Source organism: Notechis scutatus, chromosome 1 (genome assembly GCF_049901735.1).
Source record: "Notechis scutatus isolate UNSWTSFEM ecotype Mainland chromosome 1, rNotScu1.2, whole genome shotgun sequence".
NCBI lineage: Eukaryota > Metazoa > Chordata > Lepidosauria > Squamata > Elapidae > Notechis > Notechis scutatus.
Genome location: NC_142009.1, coordinates 144,757,526 through 144,781,904, shown reverse-complemented (window position 1 = coordinate 144,781,904; position 24,379 = coordinate 144,757,526). Strand labels below are relative to the sequence as shown.

General features: G+C 39.4%; 2 protein-coding genes across 5 annotated transcripts in view; one reads left to right on the top strand and one right to left on the bottom strand.

The window, feature by feature from the left end:
- CTNNA1 (catenin alpha 1) overlaps positions 1 to 24,379 on the top strand; it is an 86,964-nt gene that overhangs the window by 26,652 nt on the left and 35,933 nt on the right. For all 3 annotated transcript variants that reach the window (XM_087947920.1, XM_087947930.1, XM_087947924.1), the window contains exons 8-9: positions 10,923 to 11,003; positions 11,929 to 12,081. In XM_087947920.1, coding sequence (XP_087804046.1) covers positions 10,923 to 11,003; positions 11,929 to 12,081 — 234 coding nt within the window. The remainder of the gene's footprint in view (positions 1 to 10,922; positions 11,004 to 11,928; positions 12,082 to 24,379) is intronic.
- LRRTM2 (leucine rich repeat transmembrane neuronal 2) lies at positions 98 to 4,977 on the bottom strand. Of its 2 annotated transcripts, none has more exons than XM_087948028.1 (2): positions 4,697 to 4,977; positions 98 to 4,419 (listed from the first exon to the last, which is right to left on the bottom strand). In XM_087948028.1, exons 1-2 carry the CDS (start codon positions 4,698 to 4,700, stop codon positions 2,873 to 2,875), a joined length of 1,551 nt encoding a protein of 516 aa, XP_087804154.1. In that variant the 5' UTR covers positions 4,701 to 4,977; the 3' UTR covers positions 98 to 2,872. The 2 variants fall into 2 exon arrangements, 1 of the variants encoding a protein (XP_087804154.1); XR_015746082.1 differs by having other exon boundaries at positions 2,977 to 3,102; positions 4,697 to 4,785.

Sequence of the window (24,379 nt, the reverse complement as noted above, 5' to 3'; positions counted from 1 at the left end):
GTAGCATTTGGGGGAGATACGATGCTTTGGGCTGATGGTGATCAATAGCCTCATAATTTGACACCAGATTAGAATTAATTCATATAGGTTTGCATATCACCTAAAATTTTATTTAATGATTCAACATTTGGATCTTTGCCAAGGCTATATCATACCCATCTTCCCATGAATAAGTAATAGTCTGTGGAGGGGTGTCATTGAAAATTGTATTTAAATTGCTATTGGGTGATGTTAATATTTTGCCTATGGCTTTTGAAAACATCGAAACTCTTATTTGACCCTGTCAGTGTGAAAATAATATTGGGACTGGTCGTAGTCTTAATTAATACTTACTGCATTACTGAATGTGATATCAGTAGCTGTTGATTTTGTCACTTTAGAAAATGCCCCCTTTTTAGATTTGTAAAGAAAAGTAGAAAAATTCAATTAACATAACTAGAACCAAACTGCTTTACAGGTGATATATTTTGGTAATTATATAACTGTATCATGCAGCTCGTATGACTGATGTTATAGGATTAATGCATAACATTGCTCTGCACTTTCTCTTTAGATTAAAACAGTCAAATATATAGGCATGATGATATGCGATACTAGCTAAGGGGCTAAAATTTGTGTTCTCAAATCTTGTATGACTATGAAAATTATAGGTGTTTTCAAGTAGTTCAGAAGGAAAAGAAAACAGATTGACATAGGAGAAAATAAATCTCTTAGCTGCTGGTACTTCCTGCAGCATCTCCTGACTTAGGTGAACTGCCCTGAAGAGAAGGGTTAGTAATAACAAAGAGTTTTGACCAATTAGTAAGCCAGTTGTTCCATATGGTAGTTAAGTAATGTTGATGAAATAATGTTGGGCTGTATTCTGAAGGAGTATCTTATGAGATACAAATGTCATTAAGATGCTTAAAAATGTTCTGTTAGAATGTACGTGTTAACATAATTGTTACTCAGTTGCCTTACAAATCTTTGCAGCTTATACATTTCTTTTCACCTTCAAACTTACAGGCTTGCTTACAGACAGTGGGTTCTTGTTAAGTTAGCAGGTGGAAATAGAAACCAAAGCATAGGCAGTTCTCAGTTTGTTAAAGTGGAACATAGATTCTTAATAGATATTATGCTTCAGTGCAGAGAAAATCTAGTTACCTGATGCATAGAATATGCTGTATATGGCTGAAAGACAATGGCTTATCATGTAGAGGATTTGTAGATTTTATCTACTTTTCACTAATAGTTTGGTTTAATAGAGCTTTAAATAATACAATCCAATATATTGAGCTAAAGTAATGCCGATTATAAAACTTGCAAGTACTGGGATTTGATGCACTGGCTTTAAAGTCTGAAATTTCCATCCTTTTCACCCTGTTCAAACCTTTGCAATATTTATTCAAGGATGTTTATATAGCACAGGCATCAGAAAAATGATTTGTTTGAAAACCTTGCAGCATAGTACAATATACAATGTTATATACTGATTTAAAGAATCCAAGCATCAATATTTCTTTTCCCCCACTAACAAATGTCATTGTTGAACTTGGCATGATGGTTAGATATGTACATTTTCTTCAAAATATTATACCTTTAATTATGTGTTCATGATTTTTGAGAGTTGTACTAAATAATTTCTTAATTGCATTACATTTAAACACCACAAATGTATAGCAAAGTTAAGTTTCATAAACACCAAATCTAGAATTTTTAAGATCCAAGAACTGATTATTTGCTTTTCAGAGAAATTTTGTCCTATTTTAAATGACATTATAATATTTCTCCACAAAAAAATACCAATCTGAGTTTTAAAGTTCTTACTCTTTCCACAAGTGTAATTTAATTAATTAATTATATTGCAATCAGTAGAGCCCTCTCCTTGAATATTGAATTGGTGTTTAAATTATCCAGTGTTGGAATTTACAGTGGTAATTGATAGTTCATTCTATGAGAATAATTTGGTGCCAGAGGAATAGTAATGAATATAGAAAATGGTTTTCTGTTATTAAGTAGTCAGTCAGGCTTGTTGAGGAAAAGAAAGAGGGCTTTTTGCTTTAAAAAAAATCCTTAGTGTTCATTTCTTTATATGTCGCTTCTTGGTATGAAATGTATCCCATTAAAGTCAAGACAGATTTAACAGAAGTTGAAGCTCATGTAATATTTGGAGACCAAGCTTAATGCTACTGAATGGTTGTAGCAGGTTAATATTTTGAAGTAATGAATGTGATCTTTATTCAGAAGTGGCAGTAGCTATATTCTGAATTTGCAACACATTTAGAATTCTGAATTCTTACTATGGAGTTAAAATAGTACTAAAATCCCATGCTGTAGTAGACTGGAAAATCCTTTTTCTGCACCTTTCTACTGTAGATCACAAGACAACAATCTTTTAAGGAAATTATCTTTTTGTTTTTTGGTTAGTATGTACTTCATGAAACACTGAACTGGCTGAAATGCTGGTAAAATTTAGTAATTACAATGCATCATTTGGTAAAATATTCCCCCTTAAGTCCATTAAATAGATACCCAACAATATTTTCATCCAAATTATTTTTCTAAATTATATCTGGGGGCTTGGGAGTAAAAAGATAAAAAAATACACATATAATTACATAACATGAAACAATATACATATTTTGGGCTGAGCATATTTAGATTCCAAACATCAGGAATGCAAATGTAATGCCAACACTGTTATTTAAACACTGAAAATATTGTGGGTTTATTTAAAAAAAACAACACCCTGAAATACTACTGCATCACTCAAAACAATTTGCTTAGAAAAATCTAGGCTTTCTCAGTATTTGAGTTTTTTTTTTAAATGTATCAGATCCCTGCAATTTAAAATAAGTTTATCTCCTTTGTGTTCTTTGATTACCTGTAGATATTACACTTCACATTCTTTATAGGGTAACTGCTGACATTTGCACTGTCCATAGCCATTAATGATGATGAAGGGTCCTTCATGGGCAGGTTCATATTCATTATATGGTCCTTGGTCTGACATATTTGACATATGCAGCCGTGTTTGAGATCGCAGTTGCCTGTGGCTTTGAATCATTGAACACTGCCTAATTTTTCTTAATGTGGGAGGACAGCACTTCCTGGAGATGAACACTACAAAAATGATAAAAAAGAAAGAAAATAATAAAGCCATTGTTCCTGTAATTACCTGCTGGGTGAAGATGACATTGTTTGGTTCAGGCATCTGCTCTTCTGTGGTAAAGGGTATGCCTGTGGTGGTTGAAATTTCTTTATCTCCCACATGGAAATTTGAGGAGCTTATTTGCTTTGTATATTCAGTTGTTGGAGCTCTGTGAGTTGTAGCAATGGGTGTAACAACAGTTGATAAGTTCCAGCAAAGCTGAAAACCATAAACTGCATCTAGAATATCCTCTCCCTGGGTATGGTTTGGGGTATGACAAAGGATGGAGTATTCCCACCGACCTTGGAAGCCACTGAGCCATGTGGCTAGTGCACATATTTTGGGGCTGCATTCCCAGGGGTTGCTGGAGAGACCCACAGTCGTTAGGGTTTTAAGTGAATATAAAACCTTGGACTCCAGAGTGGTTAGCTTGTTGTTATCCATTAGGAGAATTTTAAGATTAGGCATTATTTCAAAAACTGTCGTATCAATGGCTTTGATATCATTTCCAGACAAATCTAGCTTTTCTAAAGTGCTCCAGGTCCATTCCATCCCACAGGTCAGGTTGCTAATTTTATTCCCCTGTAAGAAGAGCATGTGCAGATTGCTTAGCCGAAGGAAGTGAGCAAAGTTAATCTTTGTCAGTTGGTTGTGCTCTAGGTGAAGCTCCCTTAGTTTGGTTAATCCTGCAAATCCATTGCGCGCCAAACTTCGCAAGCGATTTGTGCTCAAATCCAAAAAATCCAAACTACGACAGTCTGAAAACAGGCGGACTGGAATAGTCCTCAGAGAATTGGTACGTAAACTTAGGGTTTGCAGTTTACGAAGGCCATACAACAATTCAGGATTCAAAGCAGATAATTGATTGAAAGAGAGATCCAAATGTTGCAAGTTAAGTAGCTGACTGAAAGTTGTGTTTGGTAAATGAGATATTTTGTTTGAACTTAAAATTAATTCCTTGAGTTTATATAGTCCTTGAAAAGCATCTTCTCTTACTGTATCAATTTGGTTATGGTCTAAATGAAGCCAGGTAAGTTGACTGAAGCTTGCAAACTGATCCCCTTCAAGTTCCATAATAAAATTGTGCCTCAGTGACAAACCTAGACAGCCCTTGTCAGTGGTGTTTGGCACTGAGTGAAACCCCTGAGAGTCACAGTAAAAGAGCAGCTTCTCACAACGGCATTTTGGTGGACAAGCCGTGCCCAAGGCAGGCAGCATTTTAAAAACAATACTCATTGCATATACTGCTGCCAGCATAGGAGCCCCTAATGGCCACTTGAAATGTAAGCCTGCAGAATATAATTCAGGGAAACAACAAAATAGGATATTCTTATCAGAGATACGCTTAGAACAAGAAGAGAAAGATTGTTGTAAATAATGACATGCATTAAAATGTTTTGGAGCTTTAATTCTTATTTTAAAAAAATTATTGGTAGAGATATCTTAAGTTACTGAAATTATTGATAAGCAGTTTCCCAGTCTTAAAAAAGTACTGGTTCCTAAACATGCATTTCAAAAGCTAGATTAACTGCACGTTATAAAACAAGTCAAATAATGCAAACTTACCCATTCTTTTGAGTACGTTGGAGGTTGCATTCAGTCGTAGTTTTAGACTCAACACAGTGAGTCTGTAAAAAGCTCTAACGTTGACAGCTTTTAAATCATTTACTCTCTTTACTCTTCTTTGATTTTGGAGTAAATAAAAAGGCTTCACATCCCATTTCCAATATATTCTTTTGAATTCATGACCTTGATTTCCAGTGGCAGATCTGTTAATTCCCGAATCAGTGCTGAGTTGATTGGCAGCTTTTCTTATACTGTACAGCTGCTTAATTGCAAACGCTTTCCACAGCTATGGCTTTTTTACTCTTAACTTGTTGATGGCAGATGGGTAGCTTGTCACTGAGAGAAGCTTCTGTAGTCGCTTGAATGCATTTGCTGAAAAGCTTTCAGGGCTAAGGTACAGAATGCATTTGCTTATGTGCTGCTACCACACAACTGTATGTAGGCTGACGTCATCCTGTGACGTTCCTTTTTGTTTGGGTTTTCCAGAAGCTTTTGCAGTTTAAGGCACTATAGTGCAAACTCTCAATTGTGAGATTAGACTACCACTAAGAGGAAAAAGAGTAAGAATTCTTCGGCTGATATCCAGGCGATAGGAATGATTTTTCAAGAGTCTGTCTTGTAGATTACATGCTTATTACTACAATCTTAAGCTGTACAGGTTTTGGGTTTTGTGATTTAGTATTTGTGTTGGTATTCTGTATGAAAACTGTAAAGGTGGTACATAAGAGCACACACACACACACACACACACACACACACACACACACTTTGTCCCCAAAACAACTTAACAGGAAAAACTCACACATGATATAACATTTTAGAAATTAGTAGCATAAAGTTTTTTTTAAGGGAATATATTTATAAATGTATATCTTATATTAAAAAGACAAGCTTTTAAAAACTGTAAAATTGTGTGTAAAAATCAGTTGCACTGGGCTTTGATGATTCTTCATCTGGGTAGTTCAGACAGAATTTAGAAACATGTATACATACTCAATACATATGTGGATTCCATTCTAAATGACTGAGTCCCTGGAAATGTACAGGACAGTACCATCTTTAATTATTAAATATGTAGCTCTTTTACTTCTTAAATTGAACTGAAGAGTGAGCCAGAGGCAGTAGTATTTAACTGCATGCTTGGCTTTGCAGTTATCAGTTCAAATAATGTGAATAACCTAGTAAATATTTGATTTGGAAATGGTAATATAGTTTTATCCAAATTTGGCAACATTTAAACATAATTCTCAGTTAATAAGAATTAATGCTAATAGGATCTAACCTCACATTTTATATTTTGAATATTATTCTGTCACTGCTATAATTTTTTAACTCATAAAATAACCTGTAATTTTTTAAATATTTGTATGTGTATATGTATGCGTGTATGTATATATATGTGTGTGTGTGTATACATATATATATGTAAAAATTATATGATTTTGTAAGTGTAAATAACTATGCTACTTTTTCTATGCCTATTTTTCTCAGGGAAATTGCTTCCTTTTCACCTAACACTTGTAAAATTGTTAATCACATATTTATGGCAGATAATATATGAAAAATATTCAGTTACTGTTTTTAGAATTTTGAATATGCAGTACTTTTCAGAAAAAAATTACTATTAAATCTGAATTTTTAGATTTGGCTAGTGGAGTGGAGGAAGTTATCTACAGATTTTACCAGATCTCATTAGCCAAAAACTGTACTTGTCTATCCACAGTTAGAATGATGGAAACTGTTCAACAGTAACCAAGAAAGCACACAAAGTCCAAAGGGGCTCTGACTTGAAGTAGTGATTAGTAGTTAGCAGACTTGACAAAGTAAGAAAAAGTACCAGCTTTCAAGGAAAAAGATGAAAGCTGAAGAAGTCCTTTCCTGTTCTAGATCAAAAACAGTGGGATGTGGACTTTTATGTCTGGTTCTAAGTCATAAAGAAACTTCCAAGTGCCTTCGCTTTGCAACTTCCAAATCAGACCCAACATTCTGCTGAACTTTTTGATTGGGAAGGAAAATGTGTTCACGGAGGTGTGGTTTTGAAACTGAAGATGCCAGACTTACAAATACCTACTGAAAGTCATGCTGTGTATAGCTATCTATCTTAAAGTACTAAACGGCCACTGTCTTAGCTGAGTCCTTTTTATTTCAGATCTCGCAACTCATATTTTTAAATTGTGCATAATAGTTGCCAAATACTTGAGGTACACGTAAGGAAAAGACCCTTATTTTAGACAATGTCCGAGAAATGAAGAGATGAAAAAAAAACTATGAGCATACTCAATATTTAATGCATAAATTTTTACTATATCAGACTTAAGTATACCATCTTCTGCTGAATCCAGTCCTGGAAGGTTTTACCCCTTCCAAAGGACCTATGCATATCACATATTTCTAGTCTGGTTTACAGATACTTGCCAGAAGCCACAATCTTAAAAAAGCTAAAAGCTAAAATTGAATTAATCCCTAGTTGTATGTAAAATAAGGCACTCCATTTTTTTTAATTGATTCTCTGTGTGTGCATGCACACGCACACACAAAGTATTCCCTTTTGCACACACAAATCTTCATTCCAACTGAGCAGTGAAAAGAAAAGCAGGATGGAGAAAGGGGGTGAAAAAGAGATAGTCATATTTGGAATGAAAAAAGAAAAGGTGGACCAAATTGGAGGAGAGGGGACAAGATAATTGGGAAAAAAACTATTGACCCTTCATTTATAAAAGATGAGTATCTCCTTCAAGTCAGAAGAGGAGGATAAGTAGTGATCACCCTTTCTGCCACACACAGCTGTAGTGTATGTGTGTGTGTATGACAGAGAGGGAAGGAGGGAGGGAGAGAATGAATATGGGACAGAAGCATCTGTCCTATTTAAATAGTGTCTACAGTACTATTTATGAAAGAAAAACTCATCTCCACTTTAATTAAGGGAATCATTTTAAAATAAAGATAGTAATAGAAAGTCATTTATTTTCCTCCCAGTTTTGCTGTCTTTTTATGTAATTGAATTGAACAATTTAGATTATTGAAAATATATTTGGATATAGTTGCTTCTGTGATGTGGAAATCTCTCATAATTTTTTCTTGCAATTGCCTGATGCCTTTATGATAGTTGAGTAGGCCATTTGACTGCTGTTAGTTAACTGGTCAGATCTTAGAAGAGTCAAAAGAAGGCAAAAGTAGAAATAAAATGCCAGGTATTTGCAAAGGCAACTGAAGAAAGGCAAATCTTAAAGGTGAAGTTTAAAGAGAAATATTTCAACAAAATGATAATAATAAGTAAAGAAAATAAGGTTTAATATTGCATATATTCAGATTATAAATGATTTGTAAGATAAGAACCAAGTCATTTGGCTTCCAATTTTAAACAATAGACATTAGAATTCCAAGAAACTTTGTCCAAGATCGATAGTACTGTAGTTTATCTTAGGTAAAATCATATGTCTGACCAGAAGAATTATTATACGTTGGTAGCATATTCAAAGGGAACATGCATAAAAATAGGAGTGGTTCCTCCAATTGTATGTTCACTTGTTTATTATATTTCTAGACTACCCACCAACTACCTTAAACAATGTGCATATCATAAAAATATATATCATAGGTCAATGTCATACAATAAAACATCTTACTATATAGTGATATATAAGTTTAAATCTTAGCTCAAATATATTTCCACTTATACTACTAGTCTAAACTTCCACTTATAATACCTGAATTATTCTATTCCAGCAAATAGGTGTGTAGATTTTTTGGAAGCAGATCATTGGTTTGAATCCAGCTATTGGAATTTGTCTTCATTTTATGAGATTCAATCCTTTCAAAGCACAATTTATTGTTTGTGACACATAGTCAATAATTCTTAAGGAGAAAAACATGGAGTCAGCTAGAGTATGCCTATTTCGGAAACCCTGGGTTAGAAATGCAGTAATATGTTTGGCTTAGATTAAGAACCAAGCTTGCTTCTCATAGGATATCAAGGCAATCCAGCATTCAGATTGATGAGGATTAAGTTTGAATTTCTGAGAGGGATCCCTATATAAAGTGTTGCACAATGTATCATGGAAGCATAATTATATTCCTTGTTGCACACCATAGCTATAGCTTCCTTATCCCATTATCCATAGGAATTGGGGATACTTGTAAAGGGACAAAACAGGCTTTGATGCCAAACCTACCACGTTGTACTTACGTTGGATGCAAGGATGTAAGGACAGAATTTGTATTGCCACATGCATGTTTTCATTTTAACATAATACGGGTAGTAGGCTAGAGTTACTTACATATTATTATTTGCATCTTCTATTTTATCTGAATGTTTTATTTCCTGGAGAACAAAGTTATCCATGTCATTTTATTTTTATCCTGCCTTTTTACTTAAAAGCTCTCAAAGATACTAATGTTTGTCATGTTTGCTTTTCAAAATATTTTAAATAAATATAACTAGCCTTATATCCTAGCATAGGCATATCCTGCTTGCTTAATTAGTGAAATTCAACAGATGTTTTTCTAGTACAATACTGCCACCTGTACAAAAAGGGGCCTTGTGTTTTACTGGTACTAAACATTTTCCTTGAGAAATATCATACCTTCCATTTCTCTTGACTTTTTGCACTCGTGTATGTGGACACAGAATCTTAGGTTCATGCATCTCCTTCTCTATACTGTCATAATGTAACAAAGGTTGTCATGTTATTTAGACAGATGCCAAATTTCTAAACTTGACACAAGCCACAAGGAACATAAGGAATAACACGGGCACAGAAACACTTGCTAAATTAAGTAAAAGCAGTGATGACTCATTTACTGCAAGAGATGACCACATCTAAACAGGTGGAACTAATCAGAAAAAGATCCCTAAGGGGTATTTAATCAGACAAGATTATTAGTTTTCCTGGGAGTTAGAACAATCTGTTCATGTAATTAAGAGGTTCATCTTTATTCAGGTTTCTTTTAATTCAAATAACTTTGCATCCGGATTCATATATTATTATAAGTTATGCTTTGTTTAACTATGATTTATTCAATAGCCCATAATGGTTAATTGTGCTGAAACTAAACAACCATGTTATGTCATAGTGAAATGTATAAACCACCTTATCAGGCGCAAATAATTTGTGGGTCGTCTCAAGCAGAGGTTTTATTATTAGTCACCTATGGTACAAGAATCTCTCCAGTCTTGATTGCATTTTCTCTTGGGTTCAGTCAAAAGGCTTCAGGGATTTGGCGGGAAGTAAAACCTACACTGCTTTTTGCAGTGCAAGAATTCTAAGCTCAGCCTCCTCTTAACATCTTCCTCAATGTAACTGGAGATTCCACTACACCTAGCAAATCTAGAAATCTACAGAAACTGTGTGCAATTCTAAGAATACTTAACAACAAGTGTTGAAAATAATTATATATACTTTGTACCATTACATATACACCATGCAGCAGAGATTTTACACATCTATGCTAAATATATAAATAAGTAAAATAAATATAACAAAGCATTATTGCTTTATTCGGAAGATACTCAAAAATGACATCTCTCTAAAATTTATCTTCTAAGACAGAGATCTCCAAACTTGGCAACTTTAAGATTTGAAGTTCACAAGTTTTAAAGTTGCCAAGTTTGGAGAGCCCTGTTCTAAGATGTGTTAGAATAGGACAAATTATAATTTCAACAAGATTAAAGGATTGTCCATGTGTCTTATGCTACATAGTTGTGCATATTTTAAAGTGGCAAAGTTTGTCCATCATATGCATTAAGCAAATAGGACATCTTCAAGGACCCATCATGACCCATGGCAACATTTCCTTTCAATAATAAACCAGCCTCGTTCTTTAGTCTGAATCTAACCATGATACTGTTTCACAAGTGACTATATAACAGCTTCCTGGATGTTTTGCAAAATGAATACAATATAGGAATTGACTCAGACAGCTGGTTAGGAACATTGCTACAATCCATTCCTAATCAATCTATAAAGTGCAACTAAGGAAGCCAAATATAAAATTTAAAGTTCTAAACCATGTGCATTATCAGATATGTGGTACAAATTTTGTATTCTAGTTTCTAGATCTGTCCAGCAACATTTCTCCTATACACTGCTGTTTTGATATACAAGACCTCTGCTGATTTCAGTTTGCCATTGATAACTGAATGAGTGGAAAAGTCAATGGAATCTAGACTTCAGCTATTGTATAACTATAATTCTATAATGTAATGCTGCTTTATTTGATTTTCAAGGCTGGGCGCAAAGAAAGAAGTGATGCCCTCAACTTGGCAATAGACAAAATGACAAAAAAGACAAGAGATTTGCGTAGACAGGTACAGTATTAAATATGTATTAAAAAGCTCATGTACATAGCATAACATTTATTCTAGCAGTTTTTTCATATCTGTCAATTATAGAAAACTAAATGCTTGGATTTTATTCAAACTGGGCAAGCTAACCTTAAGTCTAGAGTGTGATGCTTTCTTCATTCTGTCACATTTACAAGTATAATGTTTTTTCTTCCTTACAACCCAGTGACAGGACCAAACTGAGAAAGCCAATGCTGCCAATAAATCTTGGCCTTCCCCATATACCCCAGAGAGCATACTCTTTTATATTAGCCATCAGCTGGGCAGGAGAACCTAGGACTTTTCTCCACATCTGTTAGCAGCAGTCCTTATGTGGATTCTTGGGAGATGAGATTAGATGCTCTCTTTCCTCACCTCAGGAAACATTAATGCACAACCAACAAGGAAATGGTCATCTAGAATAGACATGATTAACTCCTCTCTTTAGTGATTTCAGATGTGTATAAGACATAGCTCTAGGCAGTAAATGGCTAGACATTCTTGATCACTTGTATAGCCCTGGACAGATTCTTTAGGGGTCAGTGTAGATTACCATTCCCTACTATAACAATGAATGAACTCTTTTTTTAAAAAAATTATAAAATCATTAGCTTTTTTTTAATCATTAGAGTCATTAGTTAAAGCAGTTTTATCTCTTTGTCCTTGGTCACATCAAAATGGAAGCTGAACCTGTGTTTTGATCTAGATCTATTCTGAAAGTAATTAAGCAAGTAATTTTTTGAGTTTTCAAAAACAAAATCCCACCTACGTTGAAATAATTATTCTCCATGAAAGGTCACTTATTTTTAATAGAAGGATCACTGGTAAAGTGTATTTTAGTAATGCAGAAGTTGAAAATAGCATTTTGCCTTGTTGAACAACTTAATTTTGTTTTGATTTCTCTTCTTAGCTCCGTAAAGCAGTTATGGACCATGTTTCAGATTCTTTTCTGGAAACAAATGTACCACTCCTTGTTTTGATTGAAGCTGCTAAAAATGGGAATGAGAAAGAAGTTAAGGAATATGCACAGGTTTTCCGTGAACATGCCAACAAGCTGATTGAGGTACTGTGATAATTAAATCCGGATGCCACACGGGCATTGTGGGAAATAGATTATGCCTTCTTTGAAGTATTATTTTATTGCAAAATTCTTTCGGTGAATTATCTCAAATTTATTTCTGTGTTCTGGAAAGAAATTTGAAAATACATTATCTGAAGCACTGAGAATAATATGTAGTTTATACAGGGCGCAACTGAAATGACAGTTATGAATATTTATAATAGAATAGTTATCTCTCTTTTAAAGTGTAAGCATTCATGTAATGTCAGTGTAGGGTTTTAAAGTAAATAAAAATCCCTGAACGAAACTCTGAATGATGAACAAACTTCTAATTCATCATTTCTCAAGTAAGCAAGCGTATGCATGAAGATTATGAGCTTGACTTGTTTATCTTAGCCCAAAAGTTTAAAGTTAGGGTAACTGAAAATCCAGTCCTTGAGAAAAGTCATTTACTATAAAAGTGTTCTATAAACAGTATAAAAGTTTTTTTTTCAATCTAGCTTTTTCCACAAAAGATAGCCAATAACTATGAGTTACACTTTTACAAATATCAACCTTATGGGTTTGGAGTACTTAATGCTTTAGTAGCCCTTTTTGACAATTGATTTTTACAGCCCATTGGGAGTAGGATGTATTATACCTTGGAAATGTAATCCCACCACCACCACCCCAAGCCTACTTTCTTACTCAAATAGTTAAGCATAATACAGTTTATGCAAATAAATTCTTAGACTTAAAATGTCTTTGGACTTCATCCTAATTCCTTATTCCTTTGTAGTTGTTAATTCATTTCAAAGCAAAATTTAAAGATCTGCGCTTGGACTGGATCACATTCTAGATTACCCAACACATTAGCTCAAATTGGCACAAAATATTTTAGACAAAAACACTTATACTTACTCTTTTGTTACTGTTATATCTGGGAAGATGAAAGTAAATAGAAAACTTGTTCATCAGACTATTGGTAGTAGCAATAGTCAGCCCGAGGCCATCCATGCCTCTTAAAATGTAATGGACAGATTCTGAGAGGATAATTACGAATTTGACAAAAAAGCATCATTAGAGAACTACAGTATATTGAAATTTAATTTGGCTTCTCTGCATTATAAAAAGCATTTCCCTATTCCAAGTTATTAATTATTTTTGGATTAGGCAAATTCTCATAAAAGTACCGTGTTTCTCCAACAATACGGCCTCCACCAATAGAAAGGCCCAGCATGATTTCTAGGCATGAGCGGAAATTAAGCCCCGCCCCAAAAATTTAGGCCTATTTAAACCATGTGTTTCCCCGCCATTTCTCACATTGTTCGTTAGAACTACACGAGGTGAAGAGAAATGGGGGGGAAGGGTGGGTGGGGGGGAAACTTGCCTTTAGGAGTGCCCTGCAGGTAGCCTAGGCTAGAATACCCCGATAGCCGATAGAAGCTTCCTGAAGGCAGAGTCCCCAGCCACTTCAGGGCATGGCGTGGCTACCTGTGTCCCCTCGCCTTTAGGCAGTCTCTTTCGGGTGATGGAAGCTCCCCAAGTGCAGTCACCAGCCACTTTGATCATCCGATAGAAGCAGCCTCAGGGCGAGCGCGCACACACACTCCCCTCGCCGCGAGGCAGCTTCTATCAGCAGACGAAAGCTCCCTTGAAGGCAGAGTCCCCAGCTGCTTCAGGGCGTGGCGTGGCTACCCGTGTCCCCTCGCCTTTAGGCAGTCTCTTTAGGGCAATGGAAGCTCCCCAAGTGCAGTCACCAGCCACTTCGATCGACCGGTAGAAGCGGCCTCGGGCGGCGCACACACACACACTCCCTCGCCGCAAGGCCGCTTCTATCAGCAGACGAAAGCTCCCTTGAAGGCAGAGTCCCCAGCTGCTTCGGGCGAGGCATAGCTGCCCGTGTCCCTTTGCCATTAGGCAGTCTCTTTCGGGCGATGGAAGCTCCCCAAATGCAGTCACCAGCCACTTCGATCGGCCAGTAGAAGCGGCCTCGCGGCGAGGGGAGTGTGAGTGTGCGCTCGCTCCGTGGCCACTTCTACCGGCCAATCGAAGTGGCTGGTGACTGCATTTGGGGAGCTTCCATCGCCCGAAAGAAACTGCCTAAAGGCGAGGGGACATGGGCAGCCATGCCACGCCCTGAAGCAGCTGGGGACTCTGCCTTCGGGGAGCTTTCATCAGCCTATAGAAGTGGCCTCGCGGCGAGGTACGTGCGTATGGGCCACTCTAGGTGGGGGAGGAAATTCAGTCACCCCCGAAAAGACAGCCTAGCCGTTTTTTCAGGGGTCCAAAAAAAATAAGGCCTGGCCTTATTTTGTGAGAAACACGGTACATATCTCTCTCTCTCTTCCCTACTATGAAAAATGTTTTAGTCATTGATTTGTATAAATGTTCCTTCCTAGTTCATAAAACAGTGCATGACAGGATAGACAGAATGTAGACTGATGGCAAATGACTTTCTTATTTACTTTTATGAGAACCTTAAAATCCATCAGTCAGCGCTTGACAGAAAACACAAAATTAGACTTTAGTATTTGAGCCCGGAAACTTATTTTTAATACTGGAGATTAAGGAAATAGAGTCTTTTCATGTACAGAAATCCCTACCTCAGTTTTCTTCATCTTAGTAATATGATTTATGACAGATTGGAAATATGAAGATTAATAATAAATTCTTCTTGGTTTAGTAAATCCTCTTCTACCTTCAGCCTTCCTTTGGTACATGGGGTATATGCTTTGGTTCTTTGTCTTATTTGCATATTTGTATCAAGGGACAAAGACAAACAGGTCTTCATGAAGTTTATTATCGCAAGACTGCACAATATATAATGCTTAGCAAGATGAAAAACATGCTACTAAAGGATGAGTGATAGACAAGTGCACAGACAGTGACAGCCACTTTAAAAAAACATAGAGGGAGATTCAATCCTCACCTGAGGAACAAGAATCTGGTGCTGCTAAGCCAATGAAAGCATTCTTTGCTGTTTTCATTATCACTTCCATATTAAAATGTGAGATTACTTACAGTACTGTGGTCTTGGGTGGACTTACATTTTTTTTATTGAAGTGTTGACTACCAGCCCAGTCATAAACAATGCTTTATCTATAGTTTGTAGGCAAACCAGTATCACTTCTTGACTTTGATCACATGAAATATTAATGCTGTATTTCCTGAGCAAATGCTTGTTGTCAGGTTCTTCACTATTCTGATGAACTCCACTGAATGAAACCATATTTTGGTGGTGCTTATTCTGGAAGCCTAACTATTCAGTCAGAGCTCAGAAGAGCAAACCTGCCAAAATTTTATGCCTCCACTGAAAGGAGCAAATTTCCATCGCCTTAGTTTCAGACTCCAAAGTAGAATTCCATGCATAAACATGTGAAACTTTCTAGACATTTCAAAGTAACAAAAGTATTTTCTCCTATTCTTTTTTTTTCAAGGGGGGAGGATGGGGGCTGGAATCGGAAGACATGTAATACCTTTTCAGATTAGGAAGTTTGTTCTTTTTTTCAAACCCTATGAATCTAGCGGAACTGTGATTAATACTTTGAAAAGAGCAGCCTGATAATTAGCTGGAGCCTGGGAGATGCTGTTTTTCTCCCATGAGCTGTTCAGAGCATCTAGTAGTAGTGGGAGGTGCTTCAGTCTCTGCATGTCTAGGCTGGGCTTAATTTGTGGAACGCTCCTCCCCCTCCACGGGAGGAGGAGTTCCCCAGTTTTTGCTCAGCCTCATTGTGGATAGGCAGTGCTTTTTGTTCTTCCTTGGCCGAAACAGGACTATTACTCAGCAGGTTTGGATATAGTCCAGTTCATTTTTTCAGACTTTTAGCCTCCAAATCACTTTACGATCTCCCGACGTTAGCTCTCTCCATCTGGTCATTGGAGATCATTTGCATTTTTGGGCAGCGCTGTTTCATGCCCGAAGCAGCGGGTAGCTTCGGCATTGCTCCGAGCTCCCGCCATCTGCTTGTTCTACCCCCTGCCATTGTGATTCCGCATTGCCTTTCTCTATATCGGCAATAGCGGCGTGGGCATTTTCGCTCTCATTCGAGTGGTATCGTTGAGTTTTCCCCTCAGAACGCCGTCTTGGTGTGGAAAGCAGTAAGAATTCTTTCCACCCCTTCCCCCGCCGTTCCTTTTAGCCACAAGGAGAAGCCATCAGAGGCATTTCCCCATGCGGCGGGAGTTTGTTGCTGGGAAGCACGCGCGCACCAAAAATAACACTCATTGTTTTTGCCTTTACTTTAAAAAAAACAAAAACAAAAAACTGCGTGGCCGCGCTATTTGTAACTCGAGCTGTGTGAGGTAGTTTTCCTTCCTGATCAGAGGTTTTTCCTTCTGATAACCTAAGGAATTATTACACCTCGTTTTCTTATTAGATTCAAGGCCATCCGTGTATTATTGTTGGCTTAACCCTCACAGCCTTACCCAGTGGCACAACAGAGAGCACCCAGGCCTGTGTCTGCCTGTGAAGGGAAGCTGTTGAAGGCCTCTCTTTATTATCTTGGCCTTTCAGGTGTTCTTAATTTGGCTGTTTGGATATTCACTCTATCAAGCTGTTTCTCTATTAATTTATACATACATACATACATACATTATATATATATATATATGTGTGTGTGTGTGTGTGTGTGTGTGTGTGACTTTCATTCACTCTAATAATAATAATAATAATAATAATAATAATAATAATTAATAATAATAATAATAAAATATTCAGTATTAATATCTTAATAAGGAAAGATATTATTACTGTGATACGACTCATATTATATATACATATATCTTAATTGAAAAAACAAAACAAAACAAGGGGATAAGATATTATCAGGGCAACCGGTCCCTTCTTGGATCAGGCTGCTGGGCGTGCCAACCGCCTCAACAGTATCGCTTTGAATAACGAGCATACTGCATCTCTTTCAATTCAAAATGGCAGGCGGTAGTAGCTCTCAACCCTCAACATCAAGGGTCAAAGCTAAATCTCAGCACAAATCCAAGCAGACAAAAGGTCATTCTAAAGCTTCAGAAAAGGATGCCAACAGGCGCCATAAAGCATTAGAAAAGCAAATAGATAGGTGTGCAAGGGAGGCACACAGGGCCTCACAGGACCTTCTGCCCCCCAGTCCAGTACCGTCTACCTCTTCCCATCCTCCTCCTCCCCCAGATCTCTCCCTCTCATCCAGACACAGCTTGGTTTCCCAGAGTCAACAGGCCTATTTACCTGGAACACAGACCACGCGAAGGGCTCCTGAAGCTACATTCACTCCGACGGATGCCGGTCTTCAGCAGGACGACATTCTTCCAGAGGAAGTTCCAGAGAGAATGAAGGCGTGGATGGAGCTGGCAATCTGCCAGGGAATTGCAGCAGGTCTTCAACACGCAGTTCTGACCAGGGAACACCCGGTAACCACTGACTATGATTCTCAATCTCTAAGGTCGTTGACCAGATTGGAGCAACACTATATCCAGGTACAGTTTCAGGGGGACATGCCCCTCCAGGGGCCGCAGGAGGAGGAGGAGGAGGAGGAGGAGGAGGAGGCAGAAGAAGTGGATCACATTGATCAAATGGAACAGATTGGGTCAGGATCAATACATGACAGTGACCCAGCCCTGTCAGAAGCAGACCCCCTAGAAAGTGGGATGTCTGAGGATGAGGGCCTTATTCCTGATCACCTATTCAGATCACTTTTGTTTAAGGCAAAGAACATTGCACGCCTGAACAAGTTGGCCCCTTCTACCACTCCAACTCCTTCAGAAGTGGGACCAGAAGATCTAATTTTCAACCAACCAGTAGTCGAGGCAGATGTGATTCCAGTTCCTCACATGTTTTCAGACCTGGTACAGAAACAGTGGGCGTCTGCAGCGGTGTACCCTTCCCCCCCGGGATATGACAGGAAATACTTTAATTTGGCCCCTGATTTCTCAAAATTGTTGAATACTCCCGAGGTAGACGAACCTATAGTGGGATTAGCGTCCTCCTCCTCCATTCCTAGTGAAGCGCTGGAGGCATTAAAGCTGGAGGAAAAACGAGCCGAGCTTGCCCTATGCAGGGCCCATCAGTCTGACACGTGGGCCATCAGAGCGGCCACAGCCGCTTCCTTCTTTACCCATGCTTCTCTCAGGTGGCTCCATCTCTTACGGGGGCATGTCCCTAATTCCAACATTAGAGCGCACCAAGATATTGCAAAACTTATAGCAGCCGCTGAATTCTCAGCTGACGCAACTCATCATGCAGTCAAGTTTTCAGCCAGGGCCATTACCTCACATGTCACAGCGCGACGCTTACTATGGTTAAAACATTGGCAAGCGGACATTAAGCACAAATGCAAGCTGGCTTCATCTCCTATTGTGGGAGACAGACTCTTTGGCCCTGCCCTCGACCTGCTGCAAATTGAACCCGAAACAAAAAGAAAATTCTACCTTCCCCTTTTCAGATTCTAGAAACCCTCAGTCCTTTCGGAGGGGATCCTTTTGGCCCTTTGATCTGGGATTCTTCTCACCTAGATACCAGAGACCCCCATCTTTCAGACCAGGGCAGCAGCCAGAGAGGTCTGACTTCGGGGATAGGAACAGAAGGGGTGGCCAATCCAAGAGATCCTTTCGAGGAGCAGGAAATAGGTCTTTCCGGCGTCCAAGATAACTCCCCGGACCCGGCTCCCATTGGCGGACGCCTTAAATTATTCGCGGACCAATGGAACTCCTCAACGTCTGACTCCTGGGTCAGAGACACGATCAGATTTGGTCTTGCGCTGGAGTTTCAATCCACTCCCCCAGACTTTTTCTTGTCATGCCCTGTTCCCAGAGATCCGGTTAAACATAATCTTATGGAAACAGCTCTCCATCATCTACTGGACATACGAGCCATCCAACCAGTAGCTACCAATCAATGAGGGCGAGGTTTCTATTCACATCTTTTTGTTGTTCCCAAAAGTTCAGGGGGGTGGAGAGCAATATTGGATCTGAAACGTCTCAACTGTTTCTTAGTATATCGCAAGTTTAAAATGCACACCCTGCAATCTATCTTACTTTGCATCAGAAAGGATGACGTACTTACGTCCATAGATTTGATGGAGGCGTACCTACATATTGCTATTCGGCCTTCCCACTATAAATTTCTGAGATTCTGTTATAATAACCACCATTTCGAATATGTGGCCCTTCCTTCTGGACTAGCTTCTGCCCCCAGGACCTTCACAAAAGTTCTCGCAGCGCTAGCTGCTCATCTCCGTGCTATCCCCATACGACTCCAGTGTTATCTTGATGACATCTTGATTTTGTCATCTTCCGATTATCAAGCAGTCAGAGATACCCAGAACACATTACAATCCCTACAACAACACGGGTTCTCAATAAATTGGAAAAAGAGTCATTTAACACCATCGACTCGGTTAACCCATCTGGGGGCAGTCATAGATACGGTGGAAGGCAAAGTTTACCTGTCACCAGATAGACTAAATAGCATTCAGCAATTAGTTAAGGAGATCAGGGGTCTTAAAAGAGTGTCCCTAGCAGAACTATCAAAATTGTTAGGCAAGATGATCTCATGTATATCTATCATCCCTTGGGCCCGGCTCCACACTAGATCCCTCCAGTGGTTCCTGCTCCCGTACCAGCACTCCGGTTGAAGCAACTGCAAATACAAGGTCAAGGTACCATCAAAGGTCCTCATATCTCTCCTCTGGTGGACCAGACCAGTCATCAACAGAGGCTGCCTTTTCAAAGAGCCACACAGACTTACCATCACCACCGATGCCAGCCTGTTTGGATGGGGAGCGCACGTTCAATCGCTCACAACCCAAGGCCGCTGGTCCGCCATAGAACAGGCGTGCAGCATAAACTGGCTGGAGCTTCGAGCAGTACACCTGGCTCTCCGCAGCTTCCTTCCACAGGTACGCAATCAGTACATACTAATATTGACCGACAACGTAACAGCGAAAGCTCACATAAACAAACAGGAGGGCACACAGTCGAAACATCTCATGTGGGAAGCGGAGCGCTTGTGTCGTTGGGTGGAGAGCAACCTACTTTCCATCAGAGCAGAGCACATTTCGAGCCTGTTGAATACACAGGCAGACTGCCTAAGCAGGGCCACGATCGATCAATCGGAGTGGTGCCTCCATCCGACTCTGTTTCAAGAAGCGGTCAGGACATTTGGACAGCCGGTGGTGGACCTGTTCGCTTTTCCCCTCAACGCTCAGCTCCCAAGATTTTTTTCCAGGTACCCCTCACAAGGAGCGGAGAACTTCAATTTGCTCCGCTGTCGTTGGCCCCCGGGACTTCTGTATGCATTTCCGCCACTTCCACTGCTTCCCAAGGTCATCCAGAAACTGCTAGATGAGAGGGCGGAGCTGCTTCTAGTAGCTCCTTACTGGCCCAGATGGCCGTGGTTTGCAGACCTCCGCAGTCTATCCATATGAACACCATGGAGAATTCCGCCAGACAGGGTCTTGCTAACCCAGGGACCCCTTCAACATCTGGACCCTCAATGGTTACACCTGACCATCTGGAGGTTGAACGGAGTCGTCTGAAGAGCGAAAAGTTTTCCAACAGAGTTATTGCCACCATCCAAGCTGCCAGACGCCCCTCAACAACTCGCATTTACAATGCCACATGGTCCAGTTTCTGCAAATGGTGTACCAAGTCTCGAATTGATCCCATCTCTCCATCTGTGGCTCAAATCCTAGAGTTCTTGCAAGAGGGACTTGACAAGGGATTATCACCTAATACGTTGAAAAGACAGGTGGCGGCCTTGGCGTCAGTTCTCACTTGTGAAAGTCTACTATCTCTTTCCCATCATCCACGCATACGGAGTTTCCTTCGAGGAGCCACAAATTTACGCCCTCCAGAGGTTATCCCACCTGGGACCTTAACAAGGTCCTCGTCACACTCACTAAGGGCCCTTTCGAACCCTTGAAATCGTCAAGTCTCCAATTTCTGACGTATAAAGTAGTTTTCCTTGTAGCGATCACTTCTGCTCGTTGTATTTCGGAACTTGCAGCTTTGTTTATCAGACAAGATCTTTGTGTTTTCCATTCTGACCGGGTGGTCCTTCGTCCTGATCCTACGTTTATTCCTAAAATTAACTCGGATTTTCACAGGGCACAAGAGCTGATGCTTCCTCATTTTTGTCCCAGACCATCCCAAGGGTTGGAACTACAATGGCATAGGCTTGATGTGAGGCGATCATTGCGAATATATATTAACCGCACAGCAACTTTCAGAAAACGGAAGCCTTATTTGTGTCGTTTCAGCCCAACACTCAGGGATGCAAGGTCTCATCTTCTACAATAGGCCGTTGGCTACGGGCTGCGATAGCGAAAACGTGCCAGACTCAATCACTGCAGGTGCCCAGGGGCATAAGAGCTCATTCAACAAGGAGCGCCGCAACATCGGCAGCGTGGGCCACACAGACACCAATAACTGAAATTTGTCGAGCTGCAACCTGGGCCTCTCCATCACCATTCATTAGGCATTATAAAATAGATGTATTTGCATCCGCTGAGGTCTCCTTTGGCAGAAGAGTTCTGCAATGGGTCCACAGGGACCAGGAGGGGTTTCCAGGCCAGACGGAGTCCCTCCCGTAGGACAGGCCAAGCTTTGGTATGTCCCACTACTGGATGCTCTGAACAGCTCATGGGAGAAAGGGCGTTGGTACTTACCTGACACGCCCATTCTCTTTGAGCTGTGAAGAGCATCCAGCCCCACCCTTTTTCCGTCTGGTGAGGTCCTGTTTCGGCCAACGTATTTGTTAGGGCATTGAGGACGAGGGCGTTTATTTCTCTCGTCTTCACCAAAACTGGGGAACGCTGGGGAGGAGTCCCGTGGAGGAGGAGGAGCATTCCACAAATTAAGCCCAGCCTAGACATGCAGAGACTGAAGCATCTCCCACTACTACTGGATGCTCTTCACAGCTCAAAGAGAATGGGCGTGTCAGGTAAGTACCAACGCCCTATCTGGTGGCTTTAACTTTTGTAGAACATTAAAACAAGGCTTCTCTTTCCAGTCTTTCTTGGTCCAGTTAACTCTTCCTTACCTCCATCCGGTTTTATCTCTCAAACTTGCCTTTTTATTGTACTGTGTGTGTTAAACAATCCTCTTCCTCCATTTCTTTGGTTATCTTTTTCTTCTTTTTCCTGTTCCGGCTAGAAAGAGAGAAGGGCATGTGATTATTCATGGATATATTTTTTGCGAGAATGGTTTGCATATGCAGTCAGGATCAATACAGGTAGTCCTCGACTTACAACCATAATGGAGCCTGCCCATTATGATCATAAATTGTGATTATTAAGCGAGGTGCCCATGTGATCACCTTGCTTAACCGCCACAACCCCAGCTTTTCCCGTTGCAGTTGTTAAGCAGAGCATGGAGTGCATCAGGAGTTGGCGGAGGGGGCAGCCTAGGAAAGCCTAACGCAGGCCAGGCTTGCACAGCAGCACCTCCTCAGCTCACATATGGTCTGCCCTGGTCCTTCTCCACTCCCTGAAGCATCATGCACTGTGCTTTTTACCCTGCTGGCTGCTTGCAGGCTTTGGGGCTGCTTTCTGCTCCACTTGGTCCCTGAAGACTTTGAGGGAACAGAGTTTTTGGAAGTGAGAACCAGCTGATCCACCCTCTCAGCGTTCTTATGCAATATAGAGGCCACATGGTGCCATCCCAGAAGTAGGTGCGAAGCACGCAGTCACCGAAACGGTTGTTACGCCGGTTTGAATCGCACCACTGCCCTTATCTCATAGTTGGGTTCTTAGGTGCGAATAAAAATTCAATTGATATAAATATATAACTGTTGCAGAGCACACTTGTTGTAAAGAAAGTCTGATAATTTATTAATAACCAATTAAATCAGTTCTGTCAAGATGAGGCATAATTGATCTGTGTAGGATGATCCTGGTAGAATCGTACAAAAAAAATAACCCTATATCCGGGGATCATAGCAAAAATATAAATATCAAGAAATAATTATATTCAGATGTGTGTAAAGCATTTTTATCAAAAAAAATTTAGCCTGGAGCTTCATTAAATACCTCAGTTTGAGTTAGAAACTGTTGCTTTTTGAGTACAAACACTTTTTTACATTTTAAAATGATGTAAGCATTTTGATTTATTCACTTATTTGATTTTGGCAACACTTGACAATAGACTGACTCTGGACAGTTCAAAATGTGACAAACAAGATAAAAGCACAATATAAATAAATGCCAAAAACAATTAATTTCGTGTAATTTTGCTCACAGTTTGAAGTGTTTTTCCTATCCCTAGGGATAGTTGAACTACAAGAAATACCACCAAAAATATAGAAAGGCTCCCATGTCATTATTTTCATGACACTAAATATTCCCTCTAATTAAAACATATTAAAATGCATTTTAATTGCTTGTCTTGTTATGGGTGGGGGAGGAGAGAGAGAGAGAAATCTCCAATAAAGGCCATCTGCCAATAAAAGGGAATAAATGTAGTTCAGGATTGAACTATGGAGTCCTTGGTGCTCTCTTCTGTTGGTTGTTTGCTTGTACATGTTTTATTACCTAACTAGATAACATCATTTGTGTGAATGAGTATAGGGTTTCCTCTTTGTTTATATACAGTAGCTTGTCCTGCCAGTATTGGTGGGATGTGGTTTTCTACTTGGTAGTTTCTTGATTAAGTTATTGTTCTCCGTGTGATTATCTGACATTAATTCCTGCTTATCTGATGTTGTCAGTTGTCAGTTCTGTCTAAGAAGAATTAATGCCAGACAAAGAAGAAGAATGTTTGGAATGTTTCCATCTTAGTTTTTATTGTCTCTTATGAATGGTGTGTAAATCTGGTTTATTTCTATGTGCCTATTGATGGCTGATGCCAATCTTCCAGGAATTCCCCAGTGTTTTGGATTTAAGTTTGGTTTAGGATGTTAAGTTTTCTAGTTGAAACTATGCTTGAATGTGTCCATGTAGTCGTATGAGATTAAAGAGTTTTCATTGTATTTTCTGACTACTGATTGGTGCTCATGGTATATATGTTCTGCTTGTTTGTTCTACATAGCTGCTGTTGCAGTTCTTACATTATATGTTGTAGCTGGCTTCTGTTTTTTTCTTCTCTAGCTACTGGGTCTTTTGGGTTACGTAAGATGTTTTGAGGGCTTTAGTTGGTTTGTGTGCTAGGGTAATGTCATGTGGTTGTAATAGCATTGGTTGTTTCTAAGATGTTTTGATATATGGTAGTGTTATCCTTTTCATTGTGTTGGTTGTGCTGTAGTAGTTGAGTGGTCAGGGACATTTTGATAAAGTTGCATTGGTATTCCATTTTGTTGGAATATATTGTGTGGCAGTGTTCTTTTTCTGATGTT